At 38.9% G+C, this 18,244-nt stretch overlaps 1 protein-coding gene across 2 annotated transcripts in view; it reads right to left on the bottom strand.

Moving 5' to 3' along the window:
* Positions 1-4,917: 4,917 nt before the first annotated feature.
* Positions 4,918-18,244, bottom strand: part of PLEKHH3 (pleckstrin homology, MyTH4 and FERM domain containing H3) — a 91,794-nt gene continuing 78,467 nt past the window's right edge. For both annotated transcript variants that reach the window (XM_088480757.1, XM_088480758.1), the window contains exons 10-13: positions 17,182-17,302; positions 15,436-15,900; positions 12,955-13,146; positions 4,918-12,497 (exon numbers count right to left, since the gene is read on the bottom strand). In XM_088480757.1, the coding sequence (XP_088336883.1) occupies positions 12,384-12,497; positions 12,955-13,146; positions 15,436-15,900; positions 17,182-17,302 (892 nt within the window). In that variant the 3' untranslated portion in view covers positions 4,918-12,383. The remainder of the gene's footprint in view (positions 12,498-12,954; positions 13,147-15,435; positions 15,901-17,181; positions 17,303-18,244) is intronic.

The following is an 18,244-nucleotide window of genomic DNA, read 5'->3' as shown; positions in this document are numbered from 1 at the left end:
TACACTTTTACATACTGTAGTGTAGGGTATACAAAGGTGGCAATGGTGCGCTGTTACATACTGTAGTGTAGGGTATACAAAGGTGGTAATGGTACACTTTTACATACTGTAGTGTAGGGTATACAAAGGTGGTAATGGTACACTTTTACATACTGTAGTGTAGGGTATACAAAGGTGGTAATGGTACACTTTTGCATACTGTAGTGTATGGTATACAAAGGTGGCAATGGTGCGCTGTTACATACTGTAGTGTAGGGTATACAAAGGTGGTAATGGTGCACTTTTACATACTGTAGTGTAGGGTATACAAAGGTGGTAATGGTACACTTTTACATACTGTAGTGTAGGGTATACAAAGGTGGCAATGGTGCGCTGTTACATACTGTAGTGTAGGGTATACAAAGGTGGTAATGGTACACTTTTACATACTGTAGTGTAGGGTATACAAAGGTGGTAATGGTACACTTTTACATACTGTAGTGTAGGGTATACAAAGGTGGTAATGGTACACTTTTGCATACTGTAGTGTATGGTATACAAAGGTGGCAATGGTGCGCTGTTACATACTGTAGTGTAGGGTATACAAAGGTGGTAATGGTACACTTTTGCATACTGTAGTGTAGGGTATACAAAGGTGGTAATGGTACACTTTTGCATACTGTAGTGTATGGTATACAAAGGTGGCAATGGTGCGCTGTTACATACTGTAGTGTAGGGTATACAAAGGTGGTAATGGTGCACTTTTACATACTGTAGTGTAGGGTATACAAAGGTGGTAATGGTACACTTTTACATACTGTAGTGTAGGGTATACAAAGGTGGCAATGGTGCGCTGTTACATACTGTAGTGTAGGGTATACAAAGGTGGTAATGGTACACTTTTACATACTGTAGTGTAGGGTATACAAAGGTGGTAATGGTACACTTTTACATACTGTAGTGTAGGGTATACAAAGGTGGTAATGGTACACTTTTGCATACTGTAGTGTATGGTATACAAAGGTGGCAATGGTGCGCTGTTACATACTGTAGTGTAGGGTATACAAAGGTGGTAATGGTACACTTTTACATTCTGTAGTGTAGGGTATACAAAGGTGGCAATGGTGCGCTGTTACATTCTGTAGTGTAGGGTATACAAAGGTGGTAATGGTACACTTTTACATACTGTAGTGTAGGGTATACAAAGGTGGCAATGGTGCGCTGTTACATACTGTAGTGTAGGGTATACAAAGGTGGTAATGGTACACTTTTACATACTGTAGTGTAGGGTATACAAAGGTGGTAATGGTACACTTTTACATACTGTAGTGTAGGGTATACAAAGGTGGTAATGGTACACTTTTGCATACTGTAGTGTATGGTATACAAAGGTGGCAATGGTGCGCTGTTACATACTGTAGTGTAGGGTATACAAAGGTGGTAATGGTACACTTTTGCATACTGTAGTGTAGGGTATACAAAGGTGGTAATGGTACACTTTTGCATACTGTAGTGTATGGTATACAAAGGTGGCAATGGTGCGCTGTTACATACTGTAGTGTAGGGTATACAAAGGTGGTAATGGTGCACTTTTACATACTGTAGTGTAGGGTATACAAAGGTGGTAATGGTACACTTTTACATACTGTAGTGTAGGGTATACAAAGGTGGCAATGGTGCGCTGTTACATACTGTAGTGTAGGGTATACAAAGGTGGTAATGGTACACTTTTACATACTGTAGTGTAGGGTATACAAAGGTGGTAATGGTACACTTTTACATACTGTAGTGTAGGGTATACAAAGGTGGTAATGGTACACTTTTACATTCTGTAGTGTAGGGTATACAAAGGTGGCAATGGTGCGCTGTTACATTCTGTAGTGTAGGGTATACAAAGGTGGCAATGGTGCGCTGTTACATACTGTAGTGTAGGGTATACAAAGGTGGTAATGGTACACTTTTGCATGCTGTAGGGTGCGGAGTGAATCAGTGCAAGTTTTTTTCATTTTTCTTCCATATTGATGACATGTGAGAGTAAGAAAAGAGCTGCTACCAACTTATTATATTCATCAAGGACATATGTCATAATGTGGTGAACTGTCGTGTGCACTTCAAATTGATCCCTTATGTATAATTATATAAGATAAAAGTGATATAGAACGTTATATATAAAAGTAACACAGCTGTCTCCTGATCACTTGAAGTGGACTCATCTCTTACAGCTTCTGTGTCACCTTGCTCCTGTACATGGATATAGATAAGAACTGGCTATTTTTGGTCTGTTGGTGTGCTATATCTGTTATGATTTCTCCTAAACTAACATTCTGTCTCGCTGTGACATCTTGACCACTAACCCTACCGCTCAGATGACGCAATAACGTTGCAAATTCAGAGATTTCGGATTGGAGATATCAGAAACCTCCCAACAGATCTGCGTCTATGAAATACCGCCTGACGCTGGAGGACCGGCAGTGAAGATCCCGACAGGTGATCTCTATATTCTCTATATTCACTAACCTAACCCTTAGTAGGGGTGCCTAACCCCCCCCCCCCTTCCCGCAGCCTAAACCTAAGTCCCCCTTCCCTTAGCCTAACCTTCCTGGGGGGGTGCCTACTGGCATTTAGGAGCAAATTGATGATCATCAGTTACTCCCATACATTACCAGATTTTCATCCCAACCAATCACTAGTTGGATGGTTGGAAAGAAAATCTTTACGTGTGTATACAGCTTTACACACTCCTACCCGCTGATAGCCTCCACACACCAATCATCAGATAGGACTTGCCAATCATCAGATAGATCTGTTGTTCTGGTAAGTGCATACACACCAATCATCGGCCCGATGTGTAGTGATTTATGTCACAACTGGGCGGGCATTTACTTGTGCCCGTCACCGGCGGCCTCTGCGGCAAGTGTACGGGTAGTCGGCTGACCGCCACACACAGCACGATGCACCAATATATCTGCAGATATTTTGGGCTTCGGCTGTGCTGTGCAGCCGTCGCGATATGTCTGTGAACATCATCATTCACAGACATATCATCTGTACTCACTGGCCGATGCACACATAATATCAGCTGATCAATTGATATACCGGCCGGCATTAGCCTTCCACTGAGACCATATAATTATAGCTGTCACTGCTATGGTTTGCCTTGCATCAATCAAATCTACAAGGGACACAGGGTTTTTTTGGTTAACTGTGTCATTCACAACCTGCTGGGGAGAGAGATGAGGAATAGATTTCTTCCTCGTCTTTTGCTACCACTAGTGCACTCCTATGTTGCAAAATGACGTTTCCCATTACAAAATAACTAAGCATTAAGTGAAATGTAGTGTAGGCCAGTGGTTCTCAACCTTTTAAGCTGCATACACACAGTACGATCTGTACCACCAACAACTTGAGATATCCATCAAAGATATCTTTCACTGAAGTCATCCTGCCACATCTCTGAACAGGCAAAGTTGACAATATCGTTCAAGTTGGCCTGCATGTATGGACGATCATCGATATCATTATCGTTAAAGCGGGTACGTGCATCGTTGGTCGTTCACTGCATAAAAATTAATGATATATCGTTGAACGTTATCATTCATAGATATCGTAATGTGTGTGCACACCTTAACCCTCAAGTATCCCCAACAGATCATGTTTTGAGGATTTCTGTCTGGAAGTAGGTGAGATAATTACTGACCCAGCAACATAATTACCTCACCTGTGCATGATTAAAGAAATCCACAAAACATGACCTGTTGGTGGTACTTGAGGACACGAGTTGAAAACCACTGGTGTATATATCTATTATTAAAAAAAGAAAACTGCAGAGCATTCAGTTTATCCTCATTACATTCTGATCTCTCATTTCTATGTGGCCTCTCCAGTCTCCCATCCTATCTGATCCTGCTCGCATTCCTCCCACTGCCTGATTCTTGGAAGAGAAATGCTGGCAGACGTCCTGGAGATCAACAGAAAGTTATATTTGTTCTTTAGCTTTTGTTCCACAGATATATTCCAGGAAGCCAGTTTGTCAAACTGAGAATACATAGAAGCTGATTTAGAGTTAGGAGCAACTCCAGCTACTGGGTGAAAAATTTAAACCTGGAAAAATTTATATTGTGCTGCGGGGGGAGGGGGCAGGGGATTATAAAACACTGCAGTTTATTTACAGAACTGATCATTTGGGCTGGACACCTTGAAATGCTTCGTGGTTTGTTTTACTGCAAATTCTGCATCCGGGGCAAATAAATCAGACCCATAATGTGCATGTACTGTATACAGCAATAAAGGTATAAAGCATCTATGATTGGGATAATAGACTGCTAATTTAAAATACAGTAATAACAGAAGTGGTCAAAAAGTTTCACAACCAAATGAATCCACAATGTTTCAGACTTGTGCGTTCTTCTACATACATATCCACTTTGGAACAAAACAGGGTCAGCTGCTTTTTATATCTAGGTGTATTGTACCTATACTGTCAATCGTGCTTTCCATCATGGAAGCTTTTGAAATGAGTCATGTAAAGCTGGGTACACATCTGGACGACCTAGCAGCGATGCAATGTAATGATATATCACATTGCCGTACATACTGCACTATACGTTGTACGACGTTGCAATATATTGTGACATGTCTAATGTAACTATACCACATCGTCCTATTGGATGTGCAGCACAATTCATCGTATGATGATTTGGGTGGTTTTCAGGGTACACACTATACAATGGTCATTCTGATTCGTTGTGGGCGGTATATATATCGAACAATCTATAATATAGTGTGTACCCAGCTTTATCCATACAATAGCAAGCTTTAGTCATCAACAACAATGCCACCTTCATACTAAAAGCACTGCACTAAATGAATACACTTAAATATAGAGATTAAAAAATATACACTGGTAATCTTAAGAAAGGTAAACTGAAACGCTTTCAAATTTATATTTGTTTTTATTAAAAACTAAAAGACATTTTTAAAGAACATATCCTGAAAATAGCAAGTCTCTCCAGGTAAAATTGTTTGGCAATTGCATGTCCGGCCAGGCATTGTAAAACAGTGCAATAGGGCAAAATACAGACAAAAGGATTTAACACACAGACGTCAACATACGTATTGCAGTCTGACTGCCAGGTAGTGTGTACACAACAAAATGACAACAAGTGCTGATTTTACATGTATCCAATAACTGGTGATGTCTGCCATATTATATAACAAGCTTTACAGATTGTCTCCAATAAAACGCGGTTTGAGTTTCTGTAGTGTTGTGTATTCTATAGGATGACTGAGAGGCGTTAAGGTCTAAATAAAATTCATTTGTTCACTACATACTAGATTATTTATATGACTGGTAAAGAGCTATTACATACAATCCTTATCAACTGTGTGACTAATAACTGCTTGCAAAAAATGTTTTTTAAAGGGAAACTTATTAAAGACTAAAAAGCCCTTTTTCATGTATTTTCTTTTCCAGAAGTGCATAGCTATTTAATAAACATGGAACATACTTTTCCTATACATTATTCAACAGGTGATACTCTGTATTACAAAGTAATGTTTACATTCAGGAAACTGCATTTGGCAGCTTGAGGCAACCACAAGTGCCCTGATCATACCAGAGGACCTAAGTGGCACAGAGCCTGTGTGCTCTAGCATTAACCCCCTCCTAGCTCTTCCTGCTTCCCAGCTGTATAATAAATGCTGACTAACCACTCTATAGGGGGAGGCTGCCTGCGAACAAACTTAAAAATAAATAATACACTGTAATAGCAGAAACATACCATTGGCAAACTGAAAAAAAAAAATACCATTTATATAAACAAATCCAAGCCCCAGTCTTTACATGTACTCAGGCTTTTGTATATAATGGAAATATTGATGGAACACAACGGAGGCAGCCTAGGGACCAGGCACTTTATACCATATGAATGTAACTGGTCCCTAGTGAAGAAATAGGCTGCGTTCTCTGAATCTGGCTACCTCTGGGTAAGCATTGCGTGCACTTTCGGCATAAGCTGATATTGAACAGTGGGGGCTGCACCAAATAATCCATTTGCTTACATGATTACACAAAGTATGGTGTGTGTACTTACTAAGTGTATAGTCTTTAGAGCAGGGTTAGATTAAATGAAGAACGCCTGCCATAACAAAGCCTCTGAGTTGATGTCAGTACAGGCACCAGGTGAAGGAGAGTACATGCCTCATTGAGCCTGCTGCCAACAGGAATTTGAACTTTACAGACATCTGGACATTGGCTCATTTCCAGAATACACTTTTCTAAGAGTTTAAAGGGGACAGGGATTAGGTGTACTTTTTTTTTTTTTCTTCGTTTTTATAATACAGTGTGTGCAAATTGTTCACACTTCCTTCAAAAAAAAATCAATAAAAGAAATTGGGACAAAAATTAATTTGTGTTTTCCTTAGAATCTAAGAAAACATGGGAATTCCCTAATAATAAAACTTTCGCTGGCCATAAACTTTAAGATTATCTGTCCAACTAGTTGGTTGGTTTGAACAAAAATCTGGTAATGTATGGGAGCAATAGACAATCTGCCATTTGTCCCAAACGGCGGAAAACAAACAAAAATGGTTGATTTAACTCAGTGGTTCTCAAACTCGGTCCTCAGGACCCCAAACAGTTTGTTTTCCAAGTTACCTAGCAGGTGCACAGGTGTATTCATTACTCGCTGACACATTTTAAAAGATCCACAAGTGGAGCTAATTTTTTCACTTGTGAAAAACCCCAAATTCTCAGGACTCCAACCATGCACTGTTTGGGGTCCTGAGGACAGAGTTTGAGAACCTGTGATTTAACGAATTTATCTGAACGACGTTTAGGAACAACTGGCCGATTGTCATTTGCTCTCATACGTTACCAGATTTTCGTTCAAAGCAGCCAACTAGTTGGATAGATGATAATCTTTAGGTGTATGGCCATCTTTTGTATGTGGGGCTAAAGAGAGAAATATAATACCCAGTCTGAGGGGGAGACATAATAGAGGTAAAACATTTGAATGCACTTTTAGCATAATGTATTTAACGCTACAGTATATGTTAAATTGTCCTCACTGTATAGCCAACTTATACCAGTGTGTTCCTAATTGTGAAGGATTAAGGGGTAGATATATCAAAGCTTGGAGAGAGTAAGAGGAGAGAGTACCAACAATCAGCTTCTGTTATTTTACAGGTGTTTAATGAATGACAGGAGCTGCTTGGTTGGTACTTTATTTCTCTCCACCCTTTGATACACATACCCCTGAAACACAGACTAGAACTTTAAGTATTGTACAGTTCAGACTAAAGCTGGTCACACATAGTGAAATCTGGTAATTTACCCTCATAAGTAAGCAAAATGTGAGTGCACACATGCATTATATATATATATATATATATATATATATATATATATATAATTTTTTTTTTTTATTGTATCCAGATTGCAGTGTACATCCGTCTCTTCTACAATCCTCTTTACTTCAGGGATGACCAAATGCGTCACAAATATAGTACAGAAGAAAAGGAGAAGAAGCATTTAATGTGACAGTGTGATTTGTATTATTTCACATTTCCAACTTTTTATCACTGTTTGTTTTTAATATCTCACTCTATATGATGTTTTAGTTCGTACCAATAAAGGTTATATTTGAAGTTTTTTTTTTTTGTTTTGTTTTTTTTACTCATTCAAGTGTGCGCCAATACCAGGCAATTATTTCCTTTTGTACCATATTTGGTCAACCTAATTGTCAAAGGTAGCACCCCTGGAATGTAATCAGACTATCAATCATTATATGGGGGTGTAGTCACAATCCCGGTGCCGGAATCCTGACACCTGGCAGAATCCCGGCGCTGGCATCCCGAAGGTAAGTAGTGGGGGGACAGGCAGGGTTAGGCAATAGGGGGGAGGTGTTAGGTTCAGGGTGTGGGGAGGGGTTGGGTTGGGATACCTACTGACAGGCATCTGTCGGCATCCCGTACCCAATCCATTATATGATACATGGTATTGAATTAAATAATTTATCGTAACTAGTGCAGCAGTTTCCCTTTCCCCTTATTTCCGTCAGCATCTCCAATTGCCTTACACCCCCACTGATGGATTCAATGTCCAACCCACTTTACCAAGCTGATGGATCAATTCTGATTAGAATTTGATCTGACATAATGCTGGGAAAGAAATTCCTTTTCTGTACATCTATGACCAGTTTAAATCAGGTGCGAGGGAATAAAAAATGTAATAACTGTGCAGTGACACTGAATATATGGAAACAAACTTGTTATAGTAACCCTAATAGATGGGGGTCGTCCTGTTGGTGCAGTGCAAAACTGCTCCACACTAAATGCAAATATCTGAAAGCCACATATAGGGGTCTCCAGCACTGGTGTCATTCTCTCTCACAAAGCTTTGGTTGTGGTTATTATCCCTAAATGCTCGTAATGTGTTTGAGGGACTATTTATCCATCAAAGTGTGTTCAAGCAGCAGTAAGTTTATATCACAAAACCCTAACAGCATTTACTGCTAGACTACATACATATTTATTAAGCACAAGGGTTTGTCCATACAGCACCATTCATACAATGAGCTAACCAAAACTGTTTCACAGCTGCTACAGTCCTGATAATAGGTCTGTATATATATATATATATATATATATATATATATTTTATTTTTTTTTTACTTCAACTGCATTCTTACACAATCCAGAAGCAAAAAAGAGAAAAAAAACAGTCTAGAACATGTACATACAACAGAATATTATTACATGCTACCTATTCTTTCACAGCTCGACAGCATTTCCAAACAAGGCACAAGCTATGCTCAGGTTACCAGTTTACGTTGTCTAAGCATGCAGATTATTGTCAAATGCTATAATCCCCCTTAGAATCAATAATACTGTGTCTGAGCTCTAGTGACGTTTAAAACAGAGGGATTTCGAAATTCCATTTGCTATTTCACATTGTATTTAATTATACCCAAAGCCAGCAATACAATAACTACACAACCATTAGAGCTATAGGTCTTAATATTGTGTTGCAAACATATTATTCTTCCGGTTCTGTTATTTAAAATACTAATACCCCTTTTACACCACAGCTAAAACCCGGGTTACTGCTTGGTGTAACAGGCCAGGGATGGATTCCTGGGTTGAGTGACCTGGCAATCCGACCCAGGTAGTTTGCAGGGTTACACGGGAAGGACCCGTGTAACCCTGCACTGTAACAGGATGGAGAGTTTTGGATTTTCCGGCGCTTGGAGACTCTTCTCTCCAATCGCAAGCAGACCAGTTACATTGCACCCGTGTGCAGTGCGAACGGCGCCAACCCGGGAATAACCCAGGTTGGTGCCGCGGTCTGAAAGGGCTCTGTCCCGGTTTGGAACCATGTTCCACATACCGGGTCAGACCCGGGAATATGGTGTAAAAAAAGATATGAGATATGTCACCCATGATGCTAAGATGACTGGCCCTGCATTTAAAATAAAACCTGTAGCATTTTTTATTTTATTTTACATGTTTATGTATCATAACGTTAAACCATACATAAAAAAGGTGAAATCTCTAATATTAGATGTAATAATAATGTAAATCTAATTTAATATTAATAGCATTTATAGTATAAACCAAAAGTTCAAATACAGAATTAATATACCTATTTTGAGTTAAATTTGGCTGACAATACCCTATTTATAATTAAAATATTGAGCAGCCTTATTTATTAGCAAAGTGAAAATAGCCTAGATTTGCTACAGCCATAGCGACCAGTTTTATCTTTTTAAAAATGCATCTCAAAAAAACACTACAATCGGATTGGTTGATGTGACACTTGCACCACATACAATTATTACCTATACACAATGAAAGCAGCCATTTTGTGTGCTGTACCAATAACCATGAGAATGCATCGTTGGTTCAAAATGTATTGATAAACTGCATTCTCATAAATGGATATACAGCCTAGAAAATATCTCAACGATGTATGTATGGGTGCACTTTAAGTAGCAATGGTAGATTTAACATGGAAGGTTGCAGGATTTTAAAACAATCTAGCCCTTGCGTAACACATTGTATCACAGGCACCTCTTATATACATAGCACATATTGGATTATCTAGGCACTTGTATCATTGAAATGTAAATACTTAAAATAGCGTGAAGAGGGGAGTGGACATTTTGTTTGCTGGAGAAAGATAACTAATTGTAACTTGTATATGTAACTGTAACTATTGGGGTCTAAGGATATTTGCCCTCAAATCTTTTCCATACACCACAATAGCAACAGTCATAGGCTGCCTGGCATAAGATGGCACCACCTACCAAACTGAAAGGAATGGCATTAGAACAAACATTGAAATATTCCCTAAAACTACATTTCCTTTCTAATGAATGATCCAGACACTCGCTTTTTAAAATTTCGTACAAACACACACAAATCATTTATTGCTGGCGATTAATACCCAACACAAGCAATAATGTCCTTTTATTCTGGTGTTTCTTGACTTTACACTTTTTAAAAAAAAATAATTTTCCTTTTTTATTTTTAAATTACTATCAATAATACAAAATGACTTGGCAAGTACAATAAATCAATGGACTTTAAATAAAAAAAAAATATTTTTATCTCTATAGGTAGTTCTCTGAATGCTTATTACAGATCCTGGAAGTTATTTACTAGTACAGTGTATAAGTGCAGTTATCCAACAGCAACCAGTTATTTGCTTTCCTTGTCTCATTTATTCCAAATTAATCAACCAAATTGATAAATTGGGTTACTACAACCTCTATAGTGTCGGACTCTAATGATAGATGGGTAGACAGGAGCAATGATCACCAATTGTCACCCATTTAAACAAAACAGACTTTTATGAAAGAATTTAAATTCCTATGAAATTAAAAGTAAAATTTAAAATGCAAGTTTCTTAAAATTATATTCACCAAAATACTTGAAACAGAAATGCCTATTGTAATACTACTGAGGGCAAGAAGCTTATACAACCTACTTGCTTTGTATATTGGTAGAGCTCGCACACATGCTTGACAACATCAGGTGTTTAAGAGATTCTAGTATATGCTCTCTGACAGGGCTCCAATAATATTGTTAATGAATGGAAATGTACACCCGTTTTCTGACAATCATGTACTTTGTGTTGCACCAGTTTTGATGTTACTTGCAGCGTTCACAATCATTAATGCTCAGTAAAAAAATAATGGAATAGTATATAAACTAAATAGTAAACAGTGCTGATCGAATATCCAAGCTCTCCTAAATCCAAGTTACATTACCTATGCTCAAGTGAGCAGTGCTTTCCATTACGGTGTGTACTACTCGCTTTTTCATAGTGAATAAACCTTGTATTTTAAGGTGTACCTGTCAATTACATATAGAGTAGGCAGCAATTTTGTGGACTGGAATTGTATTTATTAGAAAATAGTCTATGAATTCACTATGAGCTCTTTGCCTCAGGATCTCTCTCTCATTCACAATGAAATATCAGTATCCATCCTTTTCAATATGAAGGGGCAGTAAAGGAGACAAAGGCTATTAGATAAATTAGAGGACTTTGTAAGCAACTACTTGCATGGTCAGATTGAATTCCCCTATACACAGTGATGGTGGCATTGGGGAGCCATTGCCATCAAACCAATGACTACAAGGATATGAAGGCAATTTTCACCCACAACTGATGCCAACAGACATTAACAATATTGTTATGCGAGATGACTGGTCTGCATGCCCAGGTATGTCTACAACCATTCCAGATGATTTGAAGATGTTTTCAGGTTATACAAGGACAGGCAGGTGAATTGGATGACACCAGAACGTATTCTTGCTTTGAACATTTTTTTTACAATGTTGTACCAAGAGACAAAACACATAAAAATAACATAGATAACTAAAGTGCTTTTGAAACACAGAGTTAGTTATTCCCTTATATAAAGCATTTTCTTTAAAATATCAAAAAAACATCAAAACATTACTTTGTTTTAAGCACAGAAATGGAAATAAAAAGTATTTAGAAAAGAAAAAAAATATGTAATTGTCGGTGTACCTCCCTTGAAATGTCAATCTTTTCTGCTAATAAATATGAAAAGGATGAAATCCTGGTTGATCGTGGTAATATATGCTGTGTGAATTTATGAGTATGCAAACGGTTGTAAAATTATGTAAAGAATACAACATGGCAGAACCTGAGGAAAGCTAAGGAGGAAACTAGGGTTTTTGGTTTGAAAGCAGACCCAGTATTTATGATTTGTTCTCCATACAAACAGTCTCTCCTGTTTTCAAGGGATAAAGCTGGGGCTTGCTCAGGGCAGACTGTAAGGAGCCTGGGGGTGTTAGAAGAACTCTACCCGCTAGCCGTAAACTGGGCTTGTGTGCAATTTTCATACACCGACGGTAACAAGTAGCTTAGTTCACACCATCTGGCTTGTATCTTCAGAAGAGTTTCTGATATTTTCACCTAACAGGTGAGGCCTATTACTGACGCAGGTGAGGTACATGTTAATTAGCTGAGTGATCTCGTCAACCTGAAAGATCAGGAAAATAGCAGGTATTAGTCATGTGATCAAATAACCTTCTGGAATGAAGTACATCTTACAGGGAAACAGTAAATATCTTTCACTTCCTATGAATGTGCTTCCTATGAATGCCTTTAAAGATGTATATTACAATTTTGTTTCTACATTTGAGCATAAAATGAGCTGTAAGTTGTCCAAGATCCATCCTGACAACATTTAAACATTACTTCAAATAATTTGTAAATCATAAGTTGGTTAAGGACTTTTTTTTAACATGTACTTAGGTAAAAATAAATGTTGAGGTTATGTGGTCACAGTTATCTGGAGCCAGCTGGATTTACTCAACCTAAGTAAGTACAGGGTGAGTGATAGGTGAACTAAACAAGAAACCTTTTGATACACCTGTTGTTTTTTTTTACAAATCATCCAACACACAAGCAGTGATTAGATAAGTTGCAGACCTCACCTTAGATGTTTCAAAGATCATTTCTTTCTCCCCAACCGACACTTTAAAAGTGGAACTGTCCAAGACCCCAAACGATGTTATTTGACTGTACTCAATGCTTTCAAAAGGATCCCCCTCTCCCTGCTTATAGAGGCTAAGAGAGGAGGCGTTCACACCCAACCACAGCCGCTGCGAAAAACTCCCAACAGAATTCTGGGTGAAAGATAAGGGGTAGAGATGAGGTAAATAACCACGCTATCGAGGATACTTCTTGCACACATTACATCCTGCCTCACTATCTCCCTATTTGGTCTTGTATTTATCCACTGCTCTGTAGTGTAAACTATCTATTTACATATATGAGCTATAATATAACACACGTTTATATCTTTTCTATCAACGAGTTGTGTGAAAACATGTATAAACTGTAAAATATATCCTTGTATTTATCACTCTATTATCGGTAATCAATGCTAATATCTTTCACTACGGTTTCCATTTTAGTATAGATCAGAGGTTCCCAAACTCCGCCATTACACAGTCCAGGTTTTAAGGATATCTATGCCTGAGCACAGGTGACTTAATTAGCACCTCAGCTAATTTGGTTTAACCATATGGGCTGAAGCATCGATATCCTTAAAACATGGACTGTAATGGCGAAGTTTGGGAACTTCTGGGATAGACTTTATACATAGGAGAGACTGATGAACATAATATACTTCACGCTGTTTGAACAATGCCTGCAGCTCCTCTGCTTCATTCCTCTCATCCTTCCATTAAATTTACCTCAGTTAGGGAAAAAATGTAATAAGCGGCGAGTTTTGAAAAGCTATAGGTTTTTGGCAGTTTGCCCATAGATTTTAAGCAGCAATAAAATCATATGCATTGCTTATGTATTAAATATTACTGCTGCTTTAAGTCCCACAGAGAAAACAAGAAAAAATGCTGGCTTTGAAAACCTGTAGAAAAATAGCGACTTTGAAAACCCAACGCTTATTAAATATAGCCCTTAGAATTTACACTGCTAATTATAAATCCAATGCTAACACCCTGCCCTACCCCAACCTGTCCACTACACAGCAACCTCTCACAGAAATATTCAGTTACCATTACCCTTATGTAAAATACAATAAATAACAATACCTATAATTATACCACACACTTTTTTTGCTTTTCACACATCAAGGGGGTAATTTTACAGAGATAGATAGGGCTTTCTTTTGGTAATATATTTACGACAACTGTTTCCAATTTAATGGCTTTATAGGGGAGAAAAGCACAAAAACCCAATAACAAATAGAGCACTATTTTTACACCAAGATTCTGCACGTTGCTACTTTTACCAAAATAATACAACCCACCGAATGTAACTATTCTGTTTTTTGTGACTTTTACACATATTAGAAGTAAGGTTTTTTTTTTTTATTATAATATAGTTGGGTGCTTTTCAAAGAAGCTGCACAAAAAGAAAGCAATGCTACACCATATGCTGAGGCGTCGTCATCTCAATATGCCTAAGGGTCTGCACCAGTAGCACAGGTGCCAGGTTTACGTCAAGCATACGCCACATACAATATATTTAACCATTTGTGTTGCTTGCGAAATACACATTCACTATTAGGCTTCAATAAGGTTTGAAAAAGAACCTCTCTGACACAGAGAATTTACTTTGTGTACGAAGTAAAAATATTCCTAATGCTGGGCATACCCTATACAATTACCTGACTGATCCACCGCATATCACCCAGATAACTGTAGAGTGCATTGCCGCAACCGATCACTAGTTATCGGCCTGTTGGACATGCTGAAATCGCCCAGCATGTCCCAAAGATCTGATAAGTGGTTTGCAGCATCTGGCAGTGTGTGTTCGTCCGCCGGACATTTCTCCTGTTCCTTTACAGGGGAGGAAAGTGGAAAGGTTTCTACCCCAGGGAAGCAATATAGATATGGCGGCCATACACTGTGACACATATCTCAGTGTTTGGCCACGATAGCTGTGTATGCCCAGCACTAGACACAAATATATAATATATGCATGTACAGCAAGAAAAGCATATATCAACCTAAGATATAAATTTGCAATCAGCAGCGGTTAGGTAGTGCTGGAATCCGCCATCGTCGGCAGCAGCGTGTATTTGCACCCGCCCTCAGACACAGCATTTACAGGAGTGTATGCATCTCTGCACCAGTCTGCATCTGTTTGCAGTTACCCAAACACATCCTTACTGTACTCAGTCTACATTAGGAAGCCTCTTCCCTCCCCTGTCCTGCCTACCAAGTTGCGAGCGGTCGCGTCAGATTCACGCAAGTCTTCATATGTGTGAAGCCAGTATTCTTGGCATGCACAGAGCCAGCTCGCATATTTTACGCTATGTATACTGGTGTAAGTCCCACTAAGCATCAGCCGCAGATGTCTAGGAATTATTTCACAGTATAGTGTGCATTATACCATTTGTTATCACTTTCTATGAAATGTAGGACATTTTGCATATGACAACTTACCATATAAAAGTCAATATCAAACAATGTGGATCCATAACCTGACCACTGTTTCACTATGGCCAGATATGAGGCCATGACTTCAGTCCTCTCCATGCCCTGTAAGGCCTTCCATTTGTCTACAATGGCAGACATCATATTGGCTCCTTCCTCCTTTACTCGACCCTTGAACTTCTGGCTTTCCTCTGCCTTCTGTTTGACTAGGGAGTTGTTCCATAATCCATTTGGAAGAGACCCTGAGAAAAGTCCTTTGTGGAGACTTTGACAGGAAGTCCTTGATGTAATGGTCGGCTTACTAGAGGCCAAAACCCGGGAGTGAAGGATGTAGATAGGGAATAACTCCTCTAGCCGTGGGAATGGTGAATTTGGGGAAAAGTCACCAATGAGGAGCTGGAGACGAAGCGCAGCTAATGACTGTAACGTTTCCTCACTTGTTGGTAGGTAGCCCTGGATGACTGCTTCATGTGCCTGCATAAAAAAAAATCCAGTGACCACATGTTTATCACTGTCAAAGAGTTTATAATCTGAGTGAGAAACGAGTATCAAGACAATGCCCTAGTGCAGTGGTTCCCAAACTGTGCGCCGTGGCACCCTGGGGTGCCTTGGGACACTTGCAGGGGTGCTTCAGGTTGATGGTCCAGCACCAAATCAAATTATTTATGGTCAATTTAGTGTAAATATGTGAACAAACAGAAGCGCAAACCTGTCCACCACCACATAACTGAACCTAAGGATGACAGTTAAGCACCATTTACTTAATTTACTACTTTACTAAACTTTTTCTGAATTTCTCAATAACAAACCTAAACTTAGGGGTGCCGTGAAAACTATGCTGATACTCTAGGGCACCGTGATTCAAAATAGTTTGGGAACCACTGCCCTAGTGTATAGTGTATTCTCAGCTCTTTAAAGTTAACACATAATTTACTCATAGTGGTGGCAGGGAATTGGTATAATTTACTGCCGGACCCATGCCCGGCGGCTGGAATCCCGACAGTAGCATCCCGGCAGAGGAGTAAATCCCGATCGTCCTAAGGTAAGTATTGACTAACCTATTTCTGCCCCCTAACCCTCCCTTAGGGGTGCCTAACCCTAACCTTCCCCCCCCAGTGCCTAACCCCAATCCCCCCTCTAGGTGCCTAAACCTAACCCCCCTTCCCCGCCGCCTAAACCTAAGTCCCTCGGGGGGTTGCCTAACCCTAATCCTCCCTCTAAGTGCCTAAACCTAACCCCCCTTCCCCGCCACCTATACCTAAGTCCCCCGGGGGGGTGCCTAACCCTAACCCTCCATTCCCCAAGCCTAAACCTAACCTCCCGGGGGGGTGCCTAACCCTAAGTCCCCCCCCCGAAGCCCTAAACCTAATACTCCCCCGCCCCATAACCCCCACCCCCCCGCGCGGCTATCCACGCTCGGCGCCTGGCGTCCCTTCGATCGGGATGCCAGTCTCCCGGCCTTGGTAAAATGGCAGGCGTCTAGACTTAGACGCCTGTCATTTAACCCTCGCTGGGATTAAGCAGGAAGCAGGCTGTCGGGATTAGGTCCGCCAGCTTCCCGACTGCATACCAGTGGCAGCCATCTTGTGAGCTGAACCAATCCTGTGATCGGTGATATCATTGAAGCATGAGGCAAAGAGTCATTGTATGCAGATGGTGACCTAATGTGCATGTGAAAGTCTCTAAAGCTAACTATATGATTCAGAGATGTAATAACCATTGTGGTAGATGGCTCGGACAGTATTTCTTATATACCTGTTCAAAGAGGAAGGAATATTCCACACTGTCTTTAGGTACATCCTCCGTGTCCAGGAAACAGTAAAGTTTGAAATATAACCTCCATCTTGTTTCAAATCCTTTATCTTTACAGGTAAGGCTATAAATAAAAAACATAAAAAAATAACTAATTATTATACACACCAAATTTTTTTTGCTTTGTGTTTTTTTAAATAATTCCTGCTTTACTGGTTCGTTGTGTTTCTAATGCCACATAATTAGGGTAGGGTAGAAGAAAATGAAAAAGTAAATTACCTTAAAAAGAAAAACAATGGCATTCGAAACATCATATTTAAAAATTGTGGTATGTAAAAAGTCTACGATGAATGTCATAGTTGCAAAAATATGGAAAACATTGATATGTTTACAAATTCGCCAATTAATAAAAAAAAAAAAGATTAGAATAATCGTAAAAATGTTAAAACCCGTAATGCTAAAGAAAAATAAATTGTGGATGGAGTACTGTTTAAAAGAAAGCAATAAATAGAAACAATGATAAACAAAATAAATATGTCAAAAGATTGAAGTGGTGATGAAATGTTTTCTATTTTTAATGCATTGCTTTTTACAATTACATGGAATGTTTTGTTTTGACGTGTACCAATCTGTCTGGGAATAACGACTAATGAGACTAAAGATTTAGGGGGAGATTTATCAAAGCTTGGAGAAAGATAAAGTACCAACCAATCAGCTTCTGTCAATTTATATCTGTCTCCATTTTATCTCTTTCAAAGCTTAGATAATTCAACCCCAAAAGTTTATTTATTTTTTGTTTATAAGTGGTAAAGCCAAACAACTATTCTGTAATTATTCATATTTTGTTGAAGCCTATGAATGATCCATCGTTACACTCAATAAACTAATTGATATGCCAATAAATACAATGAAATAAACAATTAAATAACACTGAGAATATATTCTGTATGTATGATTTATTGGATTGCTAATATAACAAAATATATATAATAGCAATTCAAACCCCAGTTGTATATAAGGTATATTTTCCCTGTTCCCCCCTTTCCCACTAGACCCCAACAATGAA

The sequence above is a fragment of the Taudactylus pleione genome, unplaced genomic scaffold (genome assembly GCF_031769625.1).
Source record: "Taudactylus pleione unplaced genomic scaffold, aTauple2 ptg000256l, whole genome shotgun sequence".
Lineage (NCBI taxonomy): Eukaryota > Metazoa > Chordata > Amphibia > Anura > Myobatrachidae > Taudactylus > Taudactylus pleione.
Note: the sequence above shows the minus strand (reverse complement) of the source record. Positions and strands in the feature narration are given on the sequence as shown.